This window comes from Acromyrmex echinatior, chromosome 4, assembly GCF_024713525.1.
Source record: "Acromyrmex echinatior isolate Ae372 chromosome 4, ASM2471352v2, whole genome shotgun sequence".
Classification (NCBI taxonomy): Eukaryota; Metazoa; Arthropoda; class Insecta; order Hymenoptera; family Formicidae; genus Acromyrmex; species Acromyrmex echinatior.
In genome coordinates, this window is record NC_141855.1 from 14,958,732 (window position 1) to 14,980,829 (window position 22,098).

The 22,098-nt window shown below is 31.3% G+C and overlaps 2 protein-coding genes across 12 annotated transcripts; one reads left to right on the forward strand and one right to left on the reverse strand.

Moving 5' to 3' along the window:
* Nucleotides 1–236: 236 nt before the first annotated feature.
* Nucleotides 237–8,806, reverse strand: Tbc1d22 (TBC1 domain family member 22). 4 transcript variants are annotated; one of them, XM_087404976.1, is made up of 8 exons: nt 8,680–8,806; nt 3,031–3,207; nt 2,408–2,952; nt 1,991–2,121; nt 1,652–1,906; nt 1,311–1,560; nt 1,007–1,230; nt 237–831 (listed from the first exon to the last, which is right to left on the reverse strand). In XM_087404976.1, the coding sequence occupies exons 2-8, from the start codon at nt 3,111–3,113 to the stop codon at nt 685–687; spliced, it is 1,635 nt and encodes a 544-aa protein (XP_087261102.1). In that variant the 5' UTR covers nt 3,114–3,207; nt 8,680–8,806; the 3' UTR covers nt 237–684. The 4 variants fall into 4 exon arrangements, with proteins under 4 accessions (XP_087261102.1, XP_011058319.1, XP_011058320.1 ...); XM_011060017.2 differs by lacking the exon at nt 8,680–8,806 and adding an exon at nt 3,928–4,191; XM_011060018.2 differs by lacking the exon at nt 8,680–8,806 and adding an exon at nt 3,550–3,692.
* On the forward strand, nt 3,756–20,358 carry LOC105148339 (tetratricopeptide repeat protein 39B). Of its 8 annotated transcripts, XM_087404972.1 has the most exons (12): nt 8,807–8,939; nt 10,498–10,810; nt 13,505–13,556; nt 13,638–13,666; nt 13,961–14,141; nt 14,253–14,385; nt 16,709–16,841; nt 16,914–17,013; nt 17,088–17,153; nt 17,237–17,958; nt 18,188–18,421; nt 19,701–20,358. In XM_087404972.1, exons 3-12 carry the CDS (start codon nt 13,530–13,532, stop codon nt 19,891–19,893), a joined length of 1,818 nt encoding a protein of 605 aa, XP_087261098.1. In that variant the 5' UTR covers nt 8,807–8,939; nt 10,498–10,810; nt 13,505–13,529; the 3' UTR covers nt 19,894–20,358. The 8 variants fall into 8 exon arrangements, with proteins under 8 accessions (XP_011058327.1, XP_087261100.1, XP_087261098.1 ...); XM_011060025.2 differs by lacking the exons at nt 8,807–8,939; nt 10,498–10,810 and adding an exon at nt 3,756–3,891; XM_087404974.1 differs by lacking the exons at nt 8,807–8,939; nt 10,498–10,810 and adding an exon at nt 4,296–4,331.
* Nucleotides 20,359–22,098: the final 1,740 nt, after the last annotated feature.

Below are 22,098 nucleotides of genomic sequence, written 5' to 3' on the forward strand. Positions count from 1 at the left end.
CATAAATCATATATTTTATTATTTTAATATATAAAATATATCGAAATAAAGCACATGCTATCAAATATTATGCTATAAAATGAAATATATCATGTCATTTGTGAATATTAAATATTAAAGCATAAACATTAGTTCCAAAATCAAATTCTTGATAATAGTTGGGATAAATGTAAGGAATATATGTAAGGAATAATCAAGGAAACTGCATAATCACTATATAAAAGTACAACACAGAGTCGATATATAAAACTTTCCTGTCTATATATATTATCTGTATATAATATGTCTGAGACCTTATTATATATATAAAAATTTAATGCAAACCGGGAAATGGCAATTGATTCGCGTTACATTCTCTGCATCCTGAAATGCATTTACAATTTATTCCACAGTGGAATATGGCGAGTTTATCTAAACATTCTTTTCATGAAATCTTTCAATGTAACAAAGAAATAAACTCTATAACGCATAAAGTAATCATGAAAACTTAATAGCCGACGCGAGAACGAAACGTAAGAGACCGATTGTTCTGAAAACTTTCAATATGGCCGTGATAGACTGAACGTCACAATATACATAGTGACGGTGAGACGGAAGAGGAGAACCGGCGATAATACGATAGCGCTCGGCCTCGCAGTTTGGCCACTATTCGTAATAACATCAACCCAATCCGTTTGAAAGTGGTCATCTGGTTGTCGTATCATGGGCTTGCAGGTGATTGGGTGCGTCGGCAAATGTAAACTTCAATTTGTACGCCTCGGCTACTAGCACGCCTATTTCTGAATCCGTCCAATTTTGCGTGGGCAGGTTTTGTAGCATTAACATCAGCCCCTGTAATTGTTGAAGAATGACAATCGATCTTTATCTGTAAGGTTGTAGCATATTTTCCATTTAAGCGACAAGTCGATACAAACATCATTTTTCTTGATATTTACTAAATAACAAAGACACTTATATCAACTTGTACCACCAAATGAAGAGCATACTAGAGCTAGCGGATGATTACTTGAAAATCAGGTTGCAAGAGCAAGTGTCGCCTCCAACGAAGAAGGAAAGCCGCACATACGTAGAGCTGAAACGAGGCGAATCTGTCAGATTCTGCCAAATACGTGTCCCACAGTCGGATGGTACAGTGAAGCGGGATTTCTCTGGTTAGCAGGTTATTCATCCATCGAAAAGAGAATTGTAGATAATCCACTCCATGTTGATGCAAATGTTGATGCAATGGTGCTGAAAGCGTTACAATAAAATGTTTAAAAAAATGAAAAGAATAAACACAAAACAGTTCAGTTTCCTAGTGAGATATTTACTATCAATCCTTTGTATTAGCTCCTTTAACTGGTTCACTTTATGTTGGATCCCCAACTGAGCAAATATATAATTGTCTTGTATACCATCCAAGAATTTAGATAGGCACCAAAAACTATCCGCTTCGATAATGTCACGTTGCTCCTTCGATAACGACGCCACGTCATAATTTTCCAGATCTTGCCAAGCTTGTATCGGCACCGCCTCTTGCAGAAAAACCAAGAAGAAAGGTGTCACAAGGTCATTCATACCCTATAATAACAATGGATATACAAATAAATGATAACATAAATTTTTTTTTACTATATAAGGGGTAAATAAGATACAATTTTACGTGAAATACCTGAACGTAACCAGATGCAGGATGTCTAATCGCCCAAATGTACAATATTCTCTCGAATATCAGTTGCACCGTCGTCTGTTGAAATAGCGAAATGAGCGGTGACATTCTAGGAATATCAATATGAATCTGGCGATACGTATCCTGAAAACCTTCATCCCGCTCGACGTCGTAATATTGCTTCACCAAATTCCAATAGTCCAATCGTTTACGTTCCAACGCAGGTTGTCTACGTTCTAGATTAGCCGGCAAGTACTCCTACAATCGAACGCAATCGCTTAACGTTTTGCGATAGCATTCTACTAAGCTTGACAATGCGATGTGTTTACCTTCTCTACTTACAGACAATAACCGCCAAGTGACAGAACGTAATTTGGCAGGTACACCCGACCACGATAGCTGCCTTAATTCATCTAGATTCAGCACGGACGCTTCCAAAAGTAATTGAAACTTGTCCACTTTGCTCTCGCCGTCTGAACAGATTTACAATTTTTTAAACTCTGTGTCTTAAACCTAATCTACAATGTATTTTTTGCTTCCTGCTTTTCATCAATTGTCTCTTATTTCATTCCATTTTCTATCGCTTGAGATAAAAGTTAAACTTTGGAAGAGACGAAAGACAAAAAAATTGTTATAAAACAGTCATAAAGAGAAAAACAGGACAAAAAATAAAAAGTAAGAAACAGGAAATAAAAAGAACACATTATAGATTAGGTTTTAAAGATTAGACTGCTAAATGTGAAATAAATGGATACATACCTTGCTCCTTTGAAGGTATAAAAAATTTATTAGGAGCATTTACTTGTCTCAGCGGCTGTGGTCTACCAGGAAATTGCGTCGGCTTGTGCTGGGGCGATGCACTGTTTTTTAAATCTGCATTTTCACTGGAATGCTGGCTGTTAATCATCTGTGGATGCAGATTCACGTTGCGTAGATGTAATGGTTGCACTGCCAGCCTTTGAAGGGCCTCTGCCTTTTTTTCTTCGGGGATAATTTTTTGTTGCATCATCTTGGCGTTTGCCTGGGATAGCTGTGAACACTTATTGCCAGATCTATGACTGTTGATAACACTAAGGGCCGCCGAGTGGCTGACTCTCTTCGAAATCTTTACATCTGAGACTGTACAGAATTCATCATCCCCCGAATCCCATGCGTCATCCACACTCTCCTGAAAATCTTGAAAGGAAGTGGAGCCTCCACTTCCACCTGTACTGCTGCTGCTGTTAGCAATACCAGTCAGATTGCTGGATCCAATCGTCGCAGGATTAAACTTGCCATACCTAACATCTTGTTTCAGGCTTGGCCTACAACGAATAAGTCTCGATTATTAAGTAAATTTATGAGAAACCATATTGAGAACAATATTGTAAAGCGAAACACACCTTCCTGGTACAGCTCGTGTGTTTTTCTTCCAGAAAGACTGATGGGTAGAGATGGCCTGATGGTGGTAACCTTGATTTTCCATTGCTATAGGAAACCAAGTTAGCTTGTACCTGGTAGTCTTTCAATACAGGTGTTGCAGCACGGATCCTCATACCCTTGCAATAATAGCTAAAGATCTACAAGAACCAAAAATGCTGTAGTGCTTGTAATTCTAGCCATCATTGAATGTTTTCCATTTGGTGATGTAGTCGATAAGTATCATTGTCTTTATTATTCATCGAATATCGAGAGAGATAGAATGTTTGTATTGACCTATATCACTAAAAGGAAAACACCTATTGTTATCACAATTTGTATAACAGACGTGTACTAAACCAAAAATATGATTATAAGTATAACTTAATATGTGTCAACTATTATTCTCTAACACAGTTAGTCATAAACTTAGCATTTCTGACAAATCAAAGAGTAATATAGATTATAAGTATTTCATAATCTTGTTAAAGTCTTATACACACGTGATGTCGAGCATAACATCGAACGAGGTTGTCAACGCCTAAACAACTACAACGATGGGAGGGATAGAGAGGAATGGAACGGAAGGAGAGGACGGATTCTCCGAAATAACAAACGCATCATAACATATGATTCCCCAGTATACCGACGAGGACGTGTCCGATTCTAACGCGTCGCGGATGGTTCACACAATCGAATTACAGGGACACACTCGGCGGCGTCGATGGATACGTCTACGTGCTGTGCGACGGGAAGTCTCGACGTCGCCGTTGATGAATTAAGGTTATGTTGCGTAAGCCGCGTCAAAAATCGCAAGTAGTGGAAGAGAAGAGGAAAGAAAGGAGGTATATACAATGAGATAAGGAAAAGCGTTCCTATACATTTCCTGTCTGTACAGTCGACGATCCCACGAGGTCAAGTGGTCTAGTTTTTTAGCTGGCGTCGCGACGACGACGTCGTCGTCGTCATCGTCATCGGCATACGTCGTCGTCGTTTCTGTCGTCACGATAGATCGCGATTTTGCCGAGCGCGATCACCGCGTTCCTCTCTCTCTTTCTCTCTCCTCCCCCTCCTTCCAAGACGCTTCCCAACGCTCCCGAAGACGCCGCGATCAACGCTGCGGCTCTGCTCGCTCGAGCCAGCAGGTACGCGAATTTGACGTACAGTCGTACGAGTCACGCGAGCGCTGCCGACACAAACGGTAGCCTCTCTTTTTTGCATCACCGTTTTTCTTGTGCTATTTCATGCTACTTCAGCTACTTGTTGACCGAGATCGACATATCACGTAATAATCTCTTTACGCGAAACGAACACGCGTACGAAAGCGAGAGAGAGAGAGAGAAAATGTAAAAAGAACGTGTCAGAAGCATTGTCTTATATCTCATTGTCATCTCATTTGTTCTCATCATTGTTCTCTCTTTCGCATATCGATGCTAACGCTGATAGCGATGAGCGTGATTTAGAACGTAAATGGCGAAATCTGTCGAGAATAAATTTTCTCAACGAAATTTGCTAGCATAACGTAATAGAATTTGCTAACAATAAGAATATTATAAATTTGCTAGTAACGCAACGGAATAACAGCGAGCTTATTACGATTTCAGTGTTGAAATGAAACGAGATAAAAATTTAAAAAAATGAGCAAAATTTCACTAGATGTTATATAAAGTTATAAATGTTCTATATTACGTTTATTGTAATTTTCATTTCCACCTCGTTTCAAGAATCATAATAATCCTCCAGAAAAACTAGAATCTAGTTTTAATGAAATCAATTTTATATAATTAATCCATTTAAACCAACTGGCAGATTCTGTTTGGTTTTTGCTAGAAATCTATTGTTAGATTACATCGACAGATTTTGCTGGTATTCGAGCTAATATGGATATATAGTCGATGCGAATTTGTTGGCACATCACTAATATTTTGTACATATCTCATGTATGAATTGAATTTTCAGATTTTAACATTTCCTCCAATGTACATTAATTTTAATCTCGACCTGGGAAAAAATATTTTAAATAAAATATAAAATTATATAAAAATATATATAATTTTATATAATTGTACATAAATGAATATACATTTTATATATAATTGTATATATTTATACATAATTATACATAAACTAACATATAAAATTATATTAAATTATATGTAAATTATATATAATTATATATAAAATATTTTTTCCCAGGGATTAACATACTTTTCATCTTGTTCTAATTCTAAAAATTAGAAAAAGAGAAAGAGTAAGTTGGATCGCAGAGGATAAAATTAATCTAATCTTATAGAACGAGAATAAATTGCTGATTAAATATCTTACAGATCTTGAGTGTTTTCCTAATTGAATCGTAAATCATTTCCATAAAGCAAAGTACAATGTCATCTGTGACACATGCTGCACATGCAATGTTGTATGTAACAATTTAACAGAGGGCAAGCGTTTAATTTTTCCGTTGCTTGTTTATTACTTTTTATAATAAATAATTTGATAACGACGTTGCAATTTTTTATAAGTAAATGCTAAGTTGTGCTAAGTCGACTTATTTAATCTTGGCACAACTTTATTAGCATTCATTATTTAAATAAGTAATGGGAAAAATAATGCTTCCCAACTCTGCAATTTAATATATAATTTTATGTGTATAATATACTGAGAATATTTTTTTTTTACACATTATTAACATCACAAGATAAGATTACAAGCATCATATCTGTGTTTTGAAAGCTTTGCTAATAATAATTATAATAACTAATAAGAAATTTTTGTCGATATAATAAGAATTGCGTAAAACAAGAGCGATGAAATAAAAGTGAGATGAATGATTTGTTTTTTAAATGAGATAAGATTGTATCGATTTTCAAGGATTTCCCAATTAGGGAAACATGTGGATTTAGGATTTCTAACGAGCGACTTTGTAGCGCCACAATCGAAACGCCAACCTGTTTATACGTTATATTCATACAGTCACATACAGTGAGTGCAAAAAATATTCGTACAGAGAAAATATTTTTTAAAAAAACTTTATTTTTACAAATAAATATTATCCAGCGAGAAATGAGTCATCGAATTGATGTCGAATCAATATAAATACGATGATTTCAACATCAATTTGACGTCAATTCGACGTCAATTCAATTTTTTTTTTTTTTAATTGATCATTTCTTATTGGATAATTAACAATTTATTCATAAAGAATAAAATAGACTGTATATTTCTTAAAATTATATATACCAAAAAGATGTGCAAGATTAATTATACAAAATATATCATCTGAAAAATAAGCGAAAATTAAAAATTGTATTGTTTGAATGCTCAAAAAGTATTCGTATAGATGAGAAATTTAGCTTCTAAAATCAGGAAACATGCAAAGCTCGTTTGTTTATATTAGAACAGAACGTATTCATTGTATAAAATTGCTAATTAATGCTTATTTTCTACAAATAAGATTTTTTTTATAACAAATTTCCTACGAATACTTTTTGTTCTCACTATATATTCTGTAGCGCTATAGAAAAGTGAACACTTTTCTTCATAGCTCTGTATGAACGGGTCAGTGTTTTCGATTGTGGCGCTACAAAGTTGCTCGTCTGTAAGAGCCTTTATATAATAAACGATTAGAAAATACATGCTTGTCGAACGTATTGCTAAAATTAAAGCGCATTCTACAATTGCATAAGCAATGTTGTAGTTGTAAGAATTAATCAATCACAGTCAAATATGAGGAAAATATGAAGAAAATGTCATTAATCAATTCTTACAACTACAACCACTTACAACTACGCTTACGTAATTGTAGAATGAGCTTATCATCGCACATTCGAAATAAAGGCTGTGATTAGAATTGCATATACTTTATAATGGAGTGTGTAAGTACATTATACTTTACGTATTTACTCAAGCAATCATATAATTAGAAGAATTTCATTATGAAATCATCGATTCTCGTTTATTTAAAATCGTACGATCTCATTTTGTTGCACAGTTTTTACAATTTTTTATTTTATATTTTTATTTTATATTTTATATTTTATATTTTATTTTTTATTTTATATACATATATATATATATATTATATATATATATATATATATATATATATATATATACTTCTGCTTAATATTCACTGTAATTATCTTGGACGAAAATACATAAGGAAAATTGCAAACTATATTAAAATGTGAATATTTTTTAATAAAACAACATTTGCAATTGAAAAAATTATCGATTTATAAAATATAGAGATGTCGATAGTCAATAAATAATCATTATATTTGAAATTGAATTATATGACTTAATCAGAAAACGAAACAGTTAGCTATATAACAATTGTCGAATTGAGATAAATATGATTTTATTTCTTTCTATTGGGAAATAAAAGTAGAGTTTTCAATATATTTTACAAGTGTACTCTAACAAATGCAAATATTTGTTTTATTGAAAAAATATTTCTATTTTAATATATTTTAATGTTGTTCACTGATTGTTAAATAAAAATAAGCTGATACATGCACAATATGTGTTTTACAGAATCAAGGATATTTTATGTATTCTCTTTACTCTTTTATTTGTCTCAGAGTTTATAAAATGTAAGTAGTTCCGTTTGGCGTCTTCAGCTTGTTGCCTTAAAGGAGACTATTTTTTGACAAATATTTTGTTATGTTCAGCTTCTCTCAAAATAATCTCTTACATTTTTGTGATATAATCTAATGTTACGAGATAAGAATTAAGTATCTGAAGAAAAATGTATTTGTGAAGCAGCAATTACACTTACATAATAAACCATAGACATAATATGCACAAGATCATAAAAATATATAGGGTCATGATCTACTTGTATGCCTTTTATATATAAGAATTCTTGGAAAATTTAATATTTTGTAATCTCCGGTTAGTATAACGTCATCAGACACGTTTATTAGAAAAAACATCATTAGATCGTTGCGCAAAAGAGAATGATTAATTAATAATTAATTTTTTTTTAAAACCTGAACATTGCAAATTTTCGATATATATATATATATTCTTAACTTAACAAGTTTTTAATTACTGAACGTAGATTCTGTTTTTTATAATTGTTTTTCATATTTGTAAGAACAGATATAATAATTTTATAATAGAAATTTCAAAAGTATTGTTAATTTAATGATTATTGTAACAAAATGAGCATGAACCAATGTTCAAGAGAAGGAAAAATCATCAGAGAAATAAAATTTAATCAAACGATCAATTTTTTTTATTTTTATGTTAAATAAAAATTCTCTATTTATCAATCGTATCATTCTCTACTCATTTTGGAAAAAATTCTAATTCACAGTAGACGTATCAACAAAACCTGAAAATTGAAACCATCATCATTTTCCTCTAACTTCGATTCTAAATTCTAAGTTGTTTTTTTTTTCCAAGAAAAAATCTGAACTGGTGGATACCGGTGCAGTAAATTAGAATGAAATAAATCAGAGAAAAACAAACACTATTTATTTTTACTCCAACTTATCGCAAGTGTCCCTATAAAATATTCTTAGAATGTTATATAAATATTAAAAAGGATAAATAATATTCATATAACATTCTAGGAATATTGTGAACTTATAGGAGTATTCAGAATTTCTTCGAAAAGGAGTACAGACTTCTAATCCGATGGTGTGGACTCGTCTTTGTTACGATCCTGGACGCCCTCATCCGCGGGTGGTCATGTGCTGCCACCACCACCGCCGACGATGACGAACTCGTCGCTCGTCGGCGTCAACAGTCAGTGATGCACATGACGCGTTTCGCGTTCGTCATCGCTTTTCAGTATTTTTCGGCGCTGCTCTGTAATCGGCCGGCTTCACACAGTTCGAGGGCGATCGCACCAGGAATCGAGAAATCCGCCGCATTCCGTCGCATTGTTCGTACTATTCGTAGCGCGCGTTTCGCGAAGCGATCGGTCTAGGTCGGCTGTGAATCGATTCATTGATTCACCCACGTGTCCCCACATGTTCCTGGGTGACGCAGGATGCTGACGGTGTAACCCACGCCTGCCTCACTTAGTCTACCCTGTTTCCGTTTCACGACGACGATCGATTTTCGTCACATCCACCCGCGCCCTACGCCTAACGCGTGCGCGACTCTAACCGTTTTTAACGAGAGACAGGCAGAGGCGGACATGCACTCACGCACTTGTGCTCTATTTTCGGATGAATTATTAATGAAGATCGACCTGTCGTGATCGTGCACGTGCGCTTGTACACGAATATGATTACGAACGCGTAATCGAGAGAACTGCGGGAATCGGAAAATGATTAGGATTAAAAAAGAGGGTTATTATTATTATTTATGACAGCTCAATGCATAACGAGATAATTAACTCGTTATCTCGGAAACAAAGCCAACAAAGAGGGTCGGCATGGTTAACAAACTATTATTATCGCTTTAATATCACTTGAAATCTGCTTTCTGGCAAACTATATCTATTTTGCACGGGACACGCGTCGAAATTGTACGAATATCTAGACGGAAATAAACTATATTTATTAACGTGGGTTCATTATCATGAATACTATCAATTTCTAACACAATATTGAATAACTTTAATCTCGGAGTAAATTAATAATCGTTATTTTTTGTAATTCTTAGAATTAGAAAAAGAGTAAAGGTCAATTAAACCGAGATTAAAGTTAAACTTAAATGAAACAGTAGAAATATTAAACAAATATTGCAAAATATATTATTTACATTCTTGACACAAAATTTGCATTAAAAGTCATCAGTTACCCAATTTTCTCATACTACACGATATGTTGCCAAAATTTCATTTGTTCTTGCCTCGCATGATATAAACTGAGTAGAAGGAAATATTAAAAGTTATCTCGGTGTTTCTGTAGAATTTGATCCTCTGAAGTTCAAAACAAACATATAAATTTTTTCTTAACTTTTATTGCATTTTCAATAAAATTGATTAGGTAATTTTATTTTTTTCCGCAGTGCACATGACGCATGTAAAGTTTTACACACACATCATAAAAAATTCCGTTTCTCTCTTCTTTGAATCATTACGTATCTAATTATATCTCGATTAGCCTTGCTTTTTAATTTTCAGCATGTATAAACAAGTTTTTAATGATGTATAATGTAAGGAAATGGTAATCGTCATCCTAGTGGAGGGAAGAAAAATTTTCCATGATTTATCGATCTATTGATTTATTTGTTTCTTTGATTTCTTCGCAAACAGAAACATCTTATCGCGAACGTATCATGAAAATGATGATGATTATGAACGTGCATCGCGGTATCATCCTCGAAGATTATTGATAACGTCATTTTTATCGAATTTTCCTCACCGCTGCGCCATAAATTTCAGTTCTCGAATATCCGCGGGATTCACGAGTGCGCGCGCTTTCTCCATCCTCCTCCTCCTCTTCCTCTGCCTTCTCCGCTCCGCATTGATGTGCCATGCGCGGGTTTAGGAAATGTAGGTCTAGCCTGCCTATACTTTCTTCGTGACAGTCTACTTTCCACGTGCGAAAGATCCGAAATCGCTCCTTGCCGGCTGTTTCAAAGACGACTTCGTCGCGATTTCGTAAGGCCTCTTCGCGATCTAGAGCCGTCTTCATTATTCTCTTCGAGCGAATTCTCGAACACATCCTCAAACGATCTGGTGAGCGACCGTGTCAGGGTGCAGTGGATAAGGACCTCGGTTTAGGAAGGATCACATCTTACACACTTTATCCGAGAAACGCAACATCCTTTCAAGTAAATCTCAGGGAATCTCACACGCAGGTTTTTCTCAAATTTTTTACAATTGTTTCTTATGTTAAAAGTATTGTTCGTTTTGTCTTTCGGGAGCTGCTCGGGGTCGTTTCAAATGAATCCAACGTATTTAAAATATAGAATTCACCCTACGTACTACATCCGTCATACAACATCTGACATTCATTGTTATGATGACCGATGTCGTACATAGAGTGAATCTTACATTTTAAATACGTTGGTTTCGGAGCAACTCCGAGCAGCTCCCGAGAGACAAAACGAACAATGCTTATGTATGATGAAATCATTAATTTTAGCTTAAATGTAATCTTTTGATTAAAAAGAAATTTCTTTTATACCCTATTTTATACATGTTTAAAGCATATTTAAAATTTTTTGCAAGTAGAACCGTTTCTTAACTATTAATATTAACTATTATTTTAGTGTTTCACATGTCGAGTTTAAAAAAATCGGATGTAGATTTATTCTTCAAATTGGAGGAAATAAAAAAGATTTTTTTAATTGAAAGACCCAATTTAAGCTAATGATAAATTTCTTTGTTTTTCAACATAAACACTGAGGTTTATTTATTAGGATGTGTTCTGAATGTCTTCAGAAGACATGATGTTATTTGAACAACAAATGTTACTTGAAGGTCCATGTATGGGATTCTTAGCAAAAATAAAAATCGGAATGTAAGTCGAATAAATGTAAGTTGAAAAAAATAAAGACGAACTAAATTAATTTAATCAAATAAACAATTTTTTCTCAGTGTAGAAGATTCGTTTACACCTCTGTTATTCTCCCCTGTTTGCTCTGTGTTCTTAAATTCGACTTACGCTTCAATCTTTATTTTCGCTAGGAATATCTTTGCGAAAATACGGGGATTAGGACAATTTATGAAGGAGGTCGCTCCCCCAACGCTTGCGAGGCTTCGCAGCCCCATTTCGCAGCCGCCGCATCGCGGCGAAGTGAAACTGGTGAACAGAGCCTGAGGAGGGAGGATAAGAAAGTTAAATTGTTTATTATGCGCTGGAATCGAGACGAACTTTCGTCCACATCGATTTCTTTAGATAATGATTCCCGTGGCGACGGGAATATAAATCAAATAACACATAACGGCGTATATTTTTGAATATGTGTTTATAAATACAGCAGCAAACAGATTGAGACGAACTTGAAATTAAATTTATCACGGAATAAATTGCGAGGCAAGAACACCATTTTGTAAAAACTTCGCGTGAAATTTCAGCATGATTGTGTAGTTTCTTTGTGCTCGTTTTCGTTATCGTCTATAATCATGTAATTTATATCGCTGCTTACTAATTATTAGATAACGTTTATTTTAGCATGTTTATCTTAGCATCGTTTATTAGTTCAACGTGACATTTTCTTGAATATTTTCATATGCGTTTCGTATTCGTGAAAAACTCCAGGTCCTCTGAAATAATTTTCTAGCATGAGTGAATTTTACTTCACCACGCGCATTTGTATTATCAGCTGATTATATATATATATATATATATATATATATATATATATATATATATATATATATTAGGTGTTGGAATTAATTCGTAGCGTTTTTAATGAAAGAATGTTATTTATTTCACATGAGCATTAAAAAATACATTAATGAAAGTACTTCCCATCACTTGTAAAACGCTACGAATTAATTCCAACACCTAATATATATATATATATATACACATATACTATACTACACACACACATATATATATATATCTACATATATATACACATATATTATACATATACTCTATATATCTATATATATATATATATATAGTAAGTCAAGTAAGAGAGTGGTCGGTCTTACTCAAAGTTAATAAAAGATATCGCCATAAATCTATCATGAATCTATAGAGGACACCTTTGTCCTTGATGCATGTCCTATCAAGGAAGATTCAGTTGTTATTGAACTTTCTTAAGAGAATCACATTAAGGTTAAAAAATTTTAATTAGCGGCTGCTAAATATATGAAAAAGTCGAAATCATTCGTACAGAAGTGATATAATGTGGCAAAAAATAGTGATGATTTACCAGAATGTGGCTCGATATACAAAGTGGACAAAAAAGACGATAAAAAAATAATGAATCTGTTTTCGCGGAATCCTGGCTTAACACTGGACATCAAGAACAAACAAAATTGAAGCAGAAAGGTTTAGATATATCGTACGAAATTATTCGAACCTATCTCAAAGCTAATAATATGAAATGGTACAACACAGTGTTTTATAAATTAACTCGACCACGCTCTTACTTGATTTATACATATATATATATATATATATATATATATATATATATATATATTATTGATATCCAGATCCGCATCAAGTTAAAACTGGAAATTATTTTTCTGTGGGTTATGATACTATTTTAACTTCGATTTTCTAAATATAATTTAAAATCAAGCAACTTAATTTAAAATCGTCTAACTTTCTAAATGTAATATTTTTCACAATGTTTTTTCATTAATTTCATTTTGCGACGCTCGTTTCTTTTTAATGTAAAACTGGAACGTGCGCATTTCCATAATATATTTCAAAATTCTTAAGACAGTACAATAATAGTACAACTGTCGATAAATTTTCAATATATACAAAATTTAAGATAAAAATGTTAATAAATATATACGTGTGCATTGAATATTTAATAAGAGCAATTTTTAAAGATAACAAAATTATGTTATCTTTGCAGAACGATTTCCTAACACCAATTGAAAATGTCGGACGTTGAAGGCGATGACGAGGTAAATATTTTATTGAGTCAATTTATATTTTTGTAAAAATTAAAATAATATACATATTTTATATGCACTTTTGCATTTCAGTTTCAAGATGCTCAGGAATCATTACCACAGTACGTATTACATGTTATTTACATATTATTTTACGTAAAAAAATTTGTCTCCGCTTTGCGAATTTTTTATTAAAGAATAAAAACTCGCTATTATATTGATAATTATTACGTATAATTTATTGTATGTCATTTCTGATTAAAGTACTTCTTTTTCTTCAATGCATTCTTTTTTTGATGTTTAGGAGGAAAGATTAATAATTTTTTCCTTGAAACTTCCATGATAATAATGCATATCATAATTATGTGCACATTATTATTTTTTTTAATTGCAACGTTTAAAAAATTTTTGTCTAGACTCGCGTCTATGGATTTGGATACAGCGATAATGGAAGCGAAAAAGGCGATTCACTGTTTCTTTAACAACGACTTCGATGAAGCGAAAAAAATCATGGAACCATGGGCGGATAGCAGCATGTACCATTCTCTAGGGACTAGCGTATTCGCGTTCCTGGAGGCGATTCTTACATTCGAACAAGTATTTCGATATTTATTACGTTTTTTCTTATCAAGCATTTTTTTTATTTATTTGGACTAGAGCCGTGCGAAATCTATCTTCTTTAACAATTGTATTATGTGTAATTTTCAGAAACACATCGTGAAGGCATCAGAGAAATTGAAACAGTGTATGAGCGTGTGTTCCAAACACCGAAAGCACATCAGTATTACGCAGAACATTGGGAAAATAGTCAAGAAGATTAACTACGACACTTACACGAACGGTAATCTGTTGCAAATGTAACGTGTAGTTAAAACAACACGTAATATCTGCAATGATTATTGAGCATTTAACGAGTATTATCTAACAATCATGACGTCAAATTTATGTAACAGCATTTTCAATAACAAGTGAATTGAAGCATTTGTTATGTAACATGATCTGTAGATTTAAATTTACAAAAATATTATTATTGAGTATCTTACATTTTGAATGTATGTGACAACAATTAACAATAAGCTCTTGTATAACACATGCCTGCTAGCTCTCCTATTAATATAATAGAATGTAATAATCTACAATGTATAATCTAATTATAATCTTTGCAATTACCGTGAATCCTTTATTGCATTAATAGAAATTATAAATATAAAAATGAAGATCAGAGAATTCCTCCAATGGCTTTGACCTTGATATATATATATCAAAATCATCATTGTGAACAACATTTAAAAGATTTTAGTCGTCGGTCATTCCTTATTAAAAAGTTATTAACAAAACTAATTTTGAGAAATATACCAATTTAAGTGAAATTAATATATTAGAAGAATAATAAACAATATATAGCACGTATGCAAAAAATTTTAATTAATATGTTAATTGTTCAGTGTAACTTATACTGTAAAAAATTATATAGAACTTATAATGTAAGAAAAATATTAATCCATTCATTTCAATATACATTTGTTACATTCATTTTATGTACTTTTTTAAATAAAAATTCTGTAAGATAATGTATAAAATGATAATCTCGTATGCCATAGCAAGAAATATTTGATTGCATGTATCTCCACTGTATCTGTTATCTAACTTATTGACTGATACGTACTGATCATAATCGTCTAAAGTACTTACTCGAAAAATTCAAAACAAAAGATATCAATACAATCAAGGTTAAAATTATTATTGTTAACGTTGTTTGTCATGGAAAGTTGTAAATTCATGTAGAATTTCGCTTCACGTTGAAAGTTATAAATCTATGTAATTTTGCTTTGCGTGGAAAATTGTAACGATTTCACGATGCATCTACAACTTTCCACATAAAGTGACTTAAACCTCTGTATCTTTTGGTGCGTTCTCTCACTACATTTACGATTCATTTTATGACTCGTATATTTATCTATGTAACTTTTTAATAAGAAACGAACGATAATTAAAGTTTTTAAAATATTGTATAAATGACCTTAATAATATGTTAAATTCAAGACCATTGGGGTTTTTTGATCTTCATTTTTTAAAAATTGTTACCAATCTTGGTGAAAATTTTTCTTATAATTTTTATACAAATTGGAACATTTTTCAGAAATACTCAGATATATTCGAAAAATTTACATTTTCTCTCAGAATTTTTCATACAAGGGAATTCTGAAATATTCTGAAATTTCTCATCCCATAATTTTTAAAAAATATTTTTAAATTTTTTAGATTTTATAATGTTTCATCAGAAATTATACTTATAAAACATCTTAGAAATCTTACGATAGTTCATAATTAACATATATGAAAAATTCTGAGAAAAGATGTAGAATTTTTGAAGAATGTTCCAATTCGTATAAAAAAATGTGAGAAAGTTATAAAATTATATAAAAATTCTGAAAAATTATATAGAAATTCTGAAAAATTATATGAAAAATTCTGAGAAAAATTTTCATTAGGGAAGGCATATATACAGGGTGTTTGATAATTAACGATAAAATTTTCGCATAGAAGCAGAATATATTAAACTGAGAAGAAAATTCCTCTATCATTTTGCAATTTTCGCAATAAATTAACAAGATATTAATTACTAAAAATTGCTGAATATTGATTTTCAATCATTTTTTATTCAAATATTATCAACTTTATAGAAAAACAGCAAGAAAAATTGTTTATTTTCTTCTCATAAATTTTTTTCAGAATTTTTTAATACCGTATTTCCTCACGTTGGTAAAAATAGTTGTCAATAAAAAATACAATACTAAAAAGTTGATAAAACATTTTTAAAAAATTCTTAGAGCTTTATGAAAAGAAAATAAATAATTTTTATCTCTTGCTGTTTTTTTGCAAAGTTGATAGTATTTAAGTAAAAAATTATTGAAGACCAATATTCGGCAATTTTTAATAATTAATACCTTATTAACTATTGCGAAAATTTCAAAATGGTTGAGGACTTTTCGACTCAATTTAATCCATTTTGCATCTATACGAGTTTTATCGTTAATTTTCAGACACTCTGTATATATTTTACAAGATTCAATTTTACAATGTATAATAACATTAACCCGGATATAGCCAAATAGCTGTCATGTATAGTGCATGAAAGGAATGACCGAGGATTAATCTTGCAGAGGAGGTGCATGCGGAACTCTGTTATGCCGAGTCGCTCCTTTTAAAATCGATGCTCACATTTGTGGAAGATGAAACTCTGGTCAGCTTTGTCAAGGCAGGACTGAAAATTCGTACCTGTTTTCTATCGTACAAGTAAATAAGTCACAACGGAACGACTGTCGTCGATTTTCTATTTCTCTAATAATTAATTATTATCTCTTGCAGAGAATGCATGACGATCTTGAAAAATCGGAAGTGGGAAAACGACATTCATAAAGTACATTTCGAGAGTGGTGTTCGCATGGGCATCGGCGCGTTCAATTTGGTATTTGTATATTTTTATTGCAATATATATTATCTTTTATTACATACTTTTTATTAAATCAAACTTTGTTTTAGATGATCTCATTATTACCAGCGCGTATTATTAGATTGTTAGAGTTTATCGGATTCTCCGGCGATAAGGTGATTATAGGATATGTCATATAATTATATGTTAGGTATATAATATAACGCAGAGAGTTTTATTTATAAATTTTAATCGTTAGGAATATGGTTTAATGGAATTAAAAGCAGGTTACGATGAAAGAAGAGGATTGCGACAAATCCTATGTGTAATGACTCTGTTGTCCTATAATTTGATAGTCTGCATTGTGTTAAGTCACTCGGACGGCGATCTAGAGTGGTGTGAGCAAGTATTGGAACAGGAATTGAGCCTCTATCCGAACGGTGTATGGTTCCTGTTTTTCAAGGGAAGACTAGAATTCACGCGAGGGAATTTCGAGGAATGCATAGACTGGTACATAAAGTCGTGGAAGAGTCAGAATGTTTGGCCACAGTTTCATCATATCTGTTATTGGGAATTAATGTGGACGCACTGTTCGCTACAGCAGTGGAGTAATGCGGCCACGTATGCCACGATGTTGGTAAATGAGTCCAATTGGTCACGCACTATCTACTTGTATCAAAAGGCTGCAATCCTGCTTATGCAGAAACCGACGATTTGGAGTGAGGAGAAACAGCTGGTCGACAACCTAATGATGCTGGCACCGACCTACAAACAGCGTATTGCTGGCAAGTCGCTACCGATGGAAAAGTTTATAATCTCAAAGACCCAACGTTATTTCGCACAAAAGAAGTACTTAGTCCTGCCCGTGTTTGAGCTTATGTACGTATGGAATCTGTTCAGGATAGTAGGCAAACGGCAAGACCTGTTGTTAAATGTATTCAAGAGGATAGAAGAAGAGGAGAAGGAACTTCAAACAGTCTCGTAAGTTTTACCAATAATTTTAAGTTTTATTTTAACATAAGTGCTTATTATAAAATATATGATTACATAAATGGCTTCAAATGGAAAAATTTGTAGTAAATACTTTCCAAAATCTGTTTTCAAATTTCGGAATTGTACATTCAAAGAATATTTAAAAGACAAAATACAAGTATCAATTTTAATTTTTTCTCTTGTTATGTAATAAGAGAAATATGTAATGTATGTGCAGGAAAAGTAATTATGATGCAGACAACAAAGCACTCCTATTGCTATTGAAAGGCGCTTGTCTACGACAAATGCAACATCCTTTACTAGCGGAGGAATGTCTGCGACAAGTTTTACAATTGGAAAAGTCTGTCAAAGAGGACACGTACTTATTTCCCTATGCCACAGTGGAATTAGCGTTATTGGCGGGAGATCAGGGTGATATTCAACTGGCTATAGGCTTTTTGGAAGACGCTAAGTTAGTTTCCCAAATAGCAGACGATGTTTTTAAAAGTGTTTTTAAAAATATTTAAAAAACATTTTTAAAAACATTTTTAAAAATAATGGGTAAAAACCCCTTTTTTTATTAAAAAAACATTTATTATAATGTTTAAAGAAACATTTTTTTAACGTTTAATTAACATTTGAAGCAACATTTCTTTTAACATTGAAAAAACGTTTTTTAATGTCAAAATTATTTGAACAAAATTAGAAAAAATAACAATGTAGAATTTTTTAAAATTAATTTTTTTTCATCGACTATGCCTAAATTAGACAACTAATTTTATGAATTAATTCTAAGGGTGCATTCCGAGTTTCGCATGATGTATTGTTTTTCTTTTTTATTAATTAGTAAACAACAAAGACAAATGATTCACTATGCATTTCATGCGTAACTTGGAACCCCTAATTTTTAATTATATTTTAATCTTTTTCACTTACCGGCTGGGTTTTGAACATAAGACTTCGGGATTATGAGTCTTGTACTTTATCCGTCACGCTATTTATAACTATCATTGCACACAATTCTTATTGTCCATATATAATACACTTAATGCAATTATATTGTGTTAACTTCTCTTCCGTGATTATTTTATTATTCTGATCCGTTTTTTTTAAATTTGAGCTTTAGAAAATAATATTTTTATAATAAACGTCAGGTAAATGTTAAATAAATGTTTTTTTATCATATTTTTTTAAATAAATAAATAACAAAAAATAAACATTTATTAAACATTTAAAAAAGATTCAAGAAACATTTAAAAAATATATTTCCTTAAACCATTATTTCAAATAAGTAATTAATGTGAAATAAACATTTCTATACGTTAAATAAACGTGAAATAAATATTTTTTATTATCACATTTTAAATGAATAAATAATGTAAAATAAACATTTTATAAATGTTAAACAAATATTTTTGAAAAATATTTCTTTAAATCTTTATTTCAAATGAATAATTGACGTAAAATAAACATTTAATAAACATTAAATATATAAACGTTTAAAAAATGTTTTTTAAAATTATTATTTCAAAAAATAAATTCAAAATAAACATTAAATAAACGTTAAATAAACGTTAAATTAATGAATTTTCAAAACGAATCGTGAAAAATGTAAAATTAATGAGAAATAAACGTTTAAAAAACATTTAAAAAACATTGTCTGCTGATTGGGTTGGATATTACGTTATACATTTAACATAGATTTTATATTAGAAATTACCGTGCAAATTATAATTATATTTAAATTTCAGAAAAAACTATACGGGCTACTTATTAGAATCTAGATTGCACTTTAGAATACACTCGGATTTAATGGTATTGACCGGCAAGAACAACAATCATACAATGAAGAAGCACAGGAACGATCATCTGCTGGAAACGGCTATTGCTGCCAATAATAGCGTTATTATCGCCGGTCCAAGTGCCGACAAAATTAAGACATAAAAACATTGTAAAGCATATCGGTAATTTACTTAACTTTATGTAAATTCTTCCGTATCTTCCTAAACAATATATTATATAACAATATATTATACGTATGACGAGGACTCTTTTTAAAAATAAACTGGGCAATTGTTTTTATAACTCTTCTCTAATATCGAATGGCCTTGCGTGAAACTTTCGTCTGACTCTCTGTAGAGTCCAAGGAATTTATCACACCTCTTTCAAAGATTGGGCACATTTTCTAGCGCTTAATATTAACGTATAAATTATTTTCTTTCACAAGGAGGACAACGATTTATTAACATATAAAAATAATATTTTGTAGCGACTATAATGTTAATGTATAAATAATATTTTGTGCGGGAGAAATAAAAATATAATAAAAGCTCTTGCGGGACTTTACAAGGATCCGATGTATATTTTGTAGCGATTAATTATTGAAAATATATATATATATATATATAATATTATGGGATTATTATCTATACAAATTATTTCCTTTACGGAAGATCGGCGAAGTTCCAATATAATCTGTGATTGCTCTATTGTAATTGGTGAAAGATTATTATAAATAATCACCTTACAAGACTGTAAATACAGTATACGGTCGAGTGAATGAAATAAAATGAATATTACCTTCAAAGAAATATTACCTTTTCGAATAATTTTTTAAAATTATATTCTATATATATTTTTTTTATAAAATAATGCGCTTGATATAAAAAAATCAAATTGTATAATAAAATATAAATTTATATTTAAGTTATTAGAAAAAGATATATTTATAATAATGTATAGAATAAGCGAGGCTAGTTGTGATACCTTTTCTTTAAATTATTATAAATCTTCATACAATTATGTATGAATAATATTAGACTAATAGTAAATGCTTTAAAATGTTCCACGTTTATCTGACTTAATAATTAAGTATTTATAAATTCTTAATATGTTTCGTAAATAAGAAAGAATTACGTTAATTATAACGTCATTAAAATTACATTAATTATAAGGATGCAAAATAGATCAATATGCCTCATCTATGGAGCATGTTAAGCATCCTCGAAGGATAAGTTGAGCCATGAAGATAATCGTTTAATGAGGTTATATGTTATTAAAAACATGAAAGAATTATGTATTAGGTGTTGGAATTAATTCGTAGCGTTTTACAAGTGATGGGAAGTACTTTCATTAATGTATTTTTTAATGCTCATGTGAAATAAATAACATTCTTTCATTTAAAAACGCTACGAATTAATTCCAACACCTAATATATATTAATTAATAACAATATAACGATAAATGGACAAATAAGAGTCGATTTTTTTACATATGAACGTAAAGATTATTAATAAGAGTTAAATACATACATAATAGAAACATTATTACTAGAAATATTATTACGTTTCAGCTCTTATATTGAGCCATCTTCAGATATTATCCTCCTCTTGCTTTACATTAGTTATAATTATTATTGTTCTCATACGGACTGTGAAGTATATTTCTCGTCACGATCTGGCTGACGTTTTTGTCATTATATTTTATACATTTTAAAATAATGATTTTGACGAAGTGTTCCTACGAAATAACTGCGATCATAATGGTCAGTATTTCATCGAGAATGGAATTAAAATGGATTGAAATTTTTTTCTATCCGAATGCATATTTTAAATAGCAAATACTTTTTTTTGGATTTAATTGGATTCAATTCGTTTCAATTAGATTCAATTGGATGCAATTGGGAAACTGTATTGCCTATTCAAAATTTTGAATTAAACAGTATTCACAATTGTGTGTGTTGTGTGCACAGAAAAAGCTAATATTCTTTTTAGATTGAAAGGCATAGAGATATGCTCCATGCAATTCCTATAAATGAATACAAATGCATTCAGGATTGAAATGCATTCATTTTAACATTCGTGAATTAATATTTCTGAAAATCTGAATCATTTCAATCCATTCTCGTTTGTTGGGTAGATTATACATAATTATGGACATAGTCACAGAGTTTGCAAGGCACCTGGAACTTCTATAACGGCTGTGGACGCAGCCGTCCACGAACTTCATAAATCTACCAGCTCTAAAATATAATATCATTTACATAATATTTTTTCCCATGATATGTACTACGTACAACAATTAGAGAAGCACTTAAAAATCTGCAAATTTTGGCGATCTTAAAAGGTTGTATTTCATATGTAGTTATTC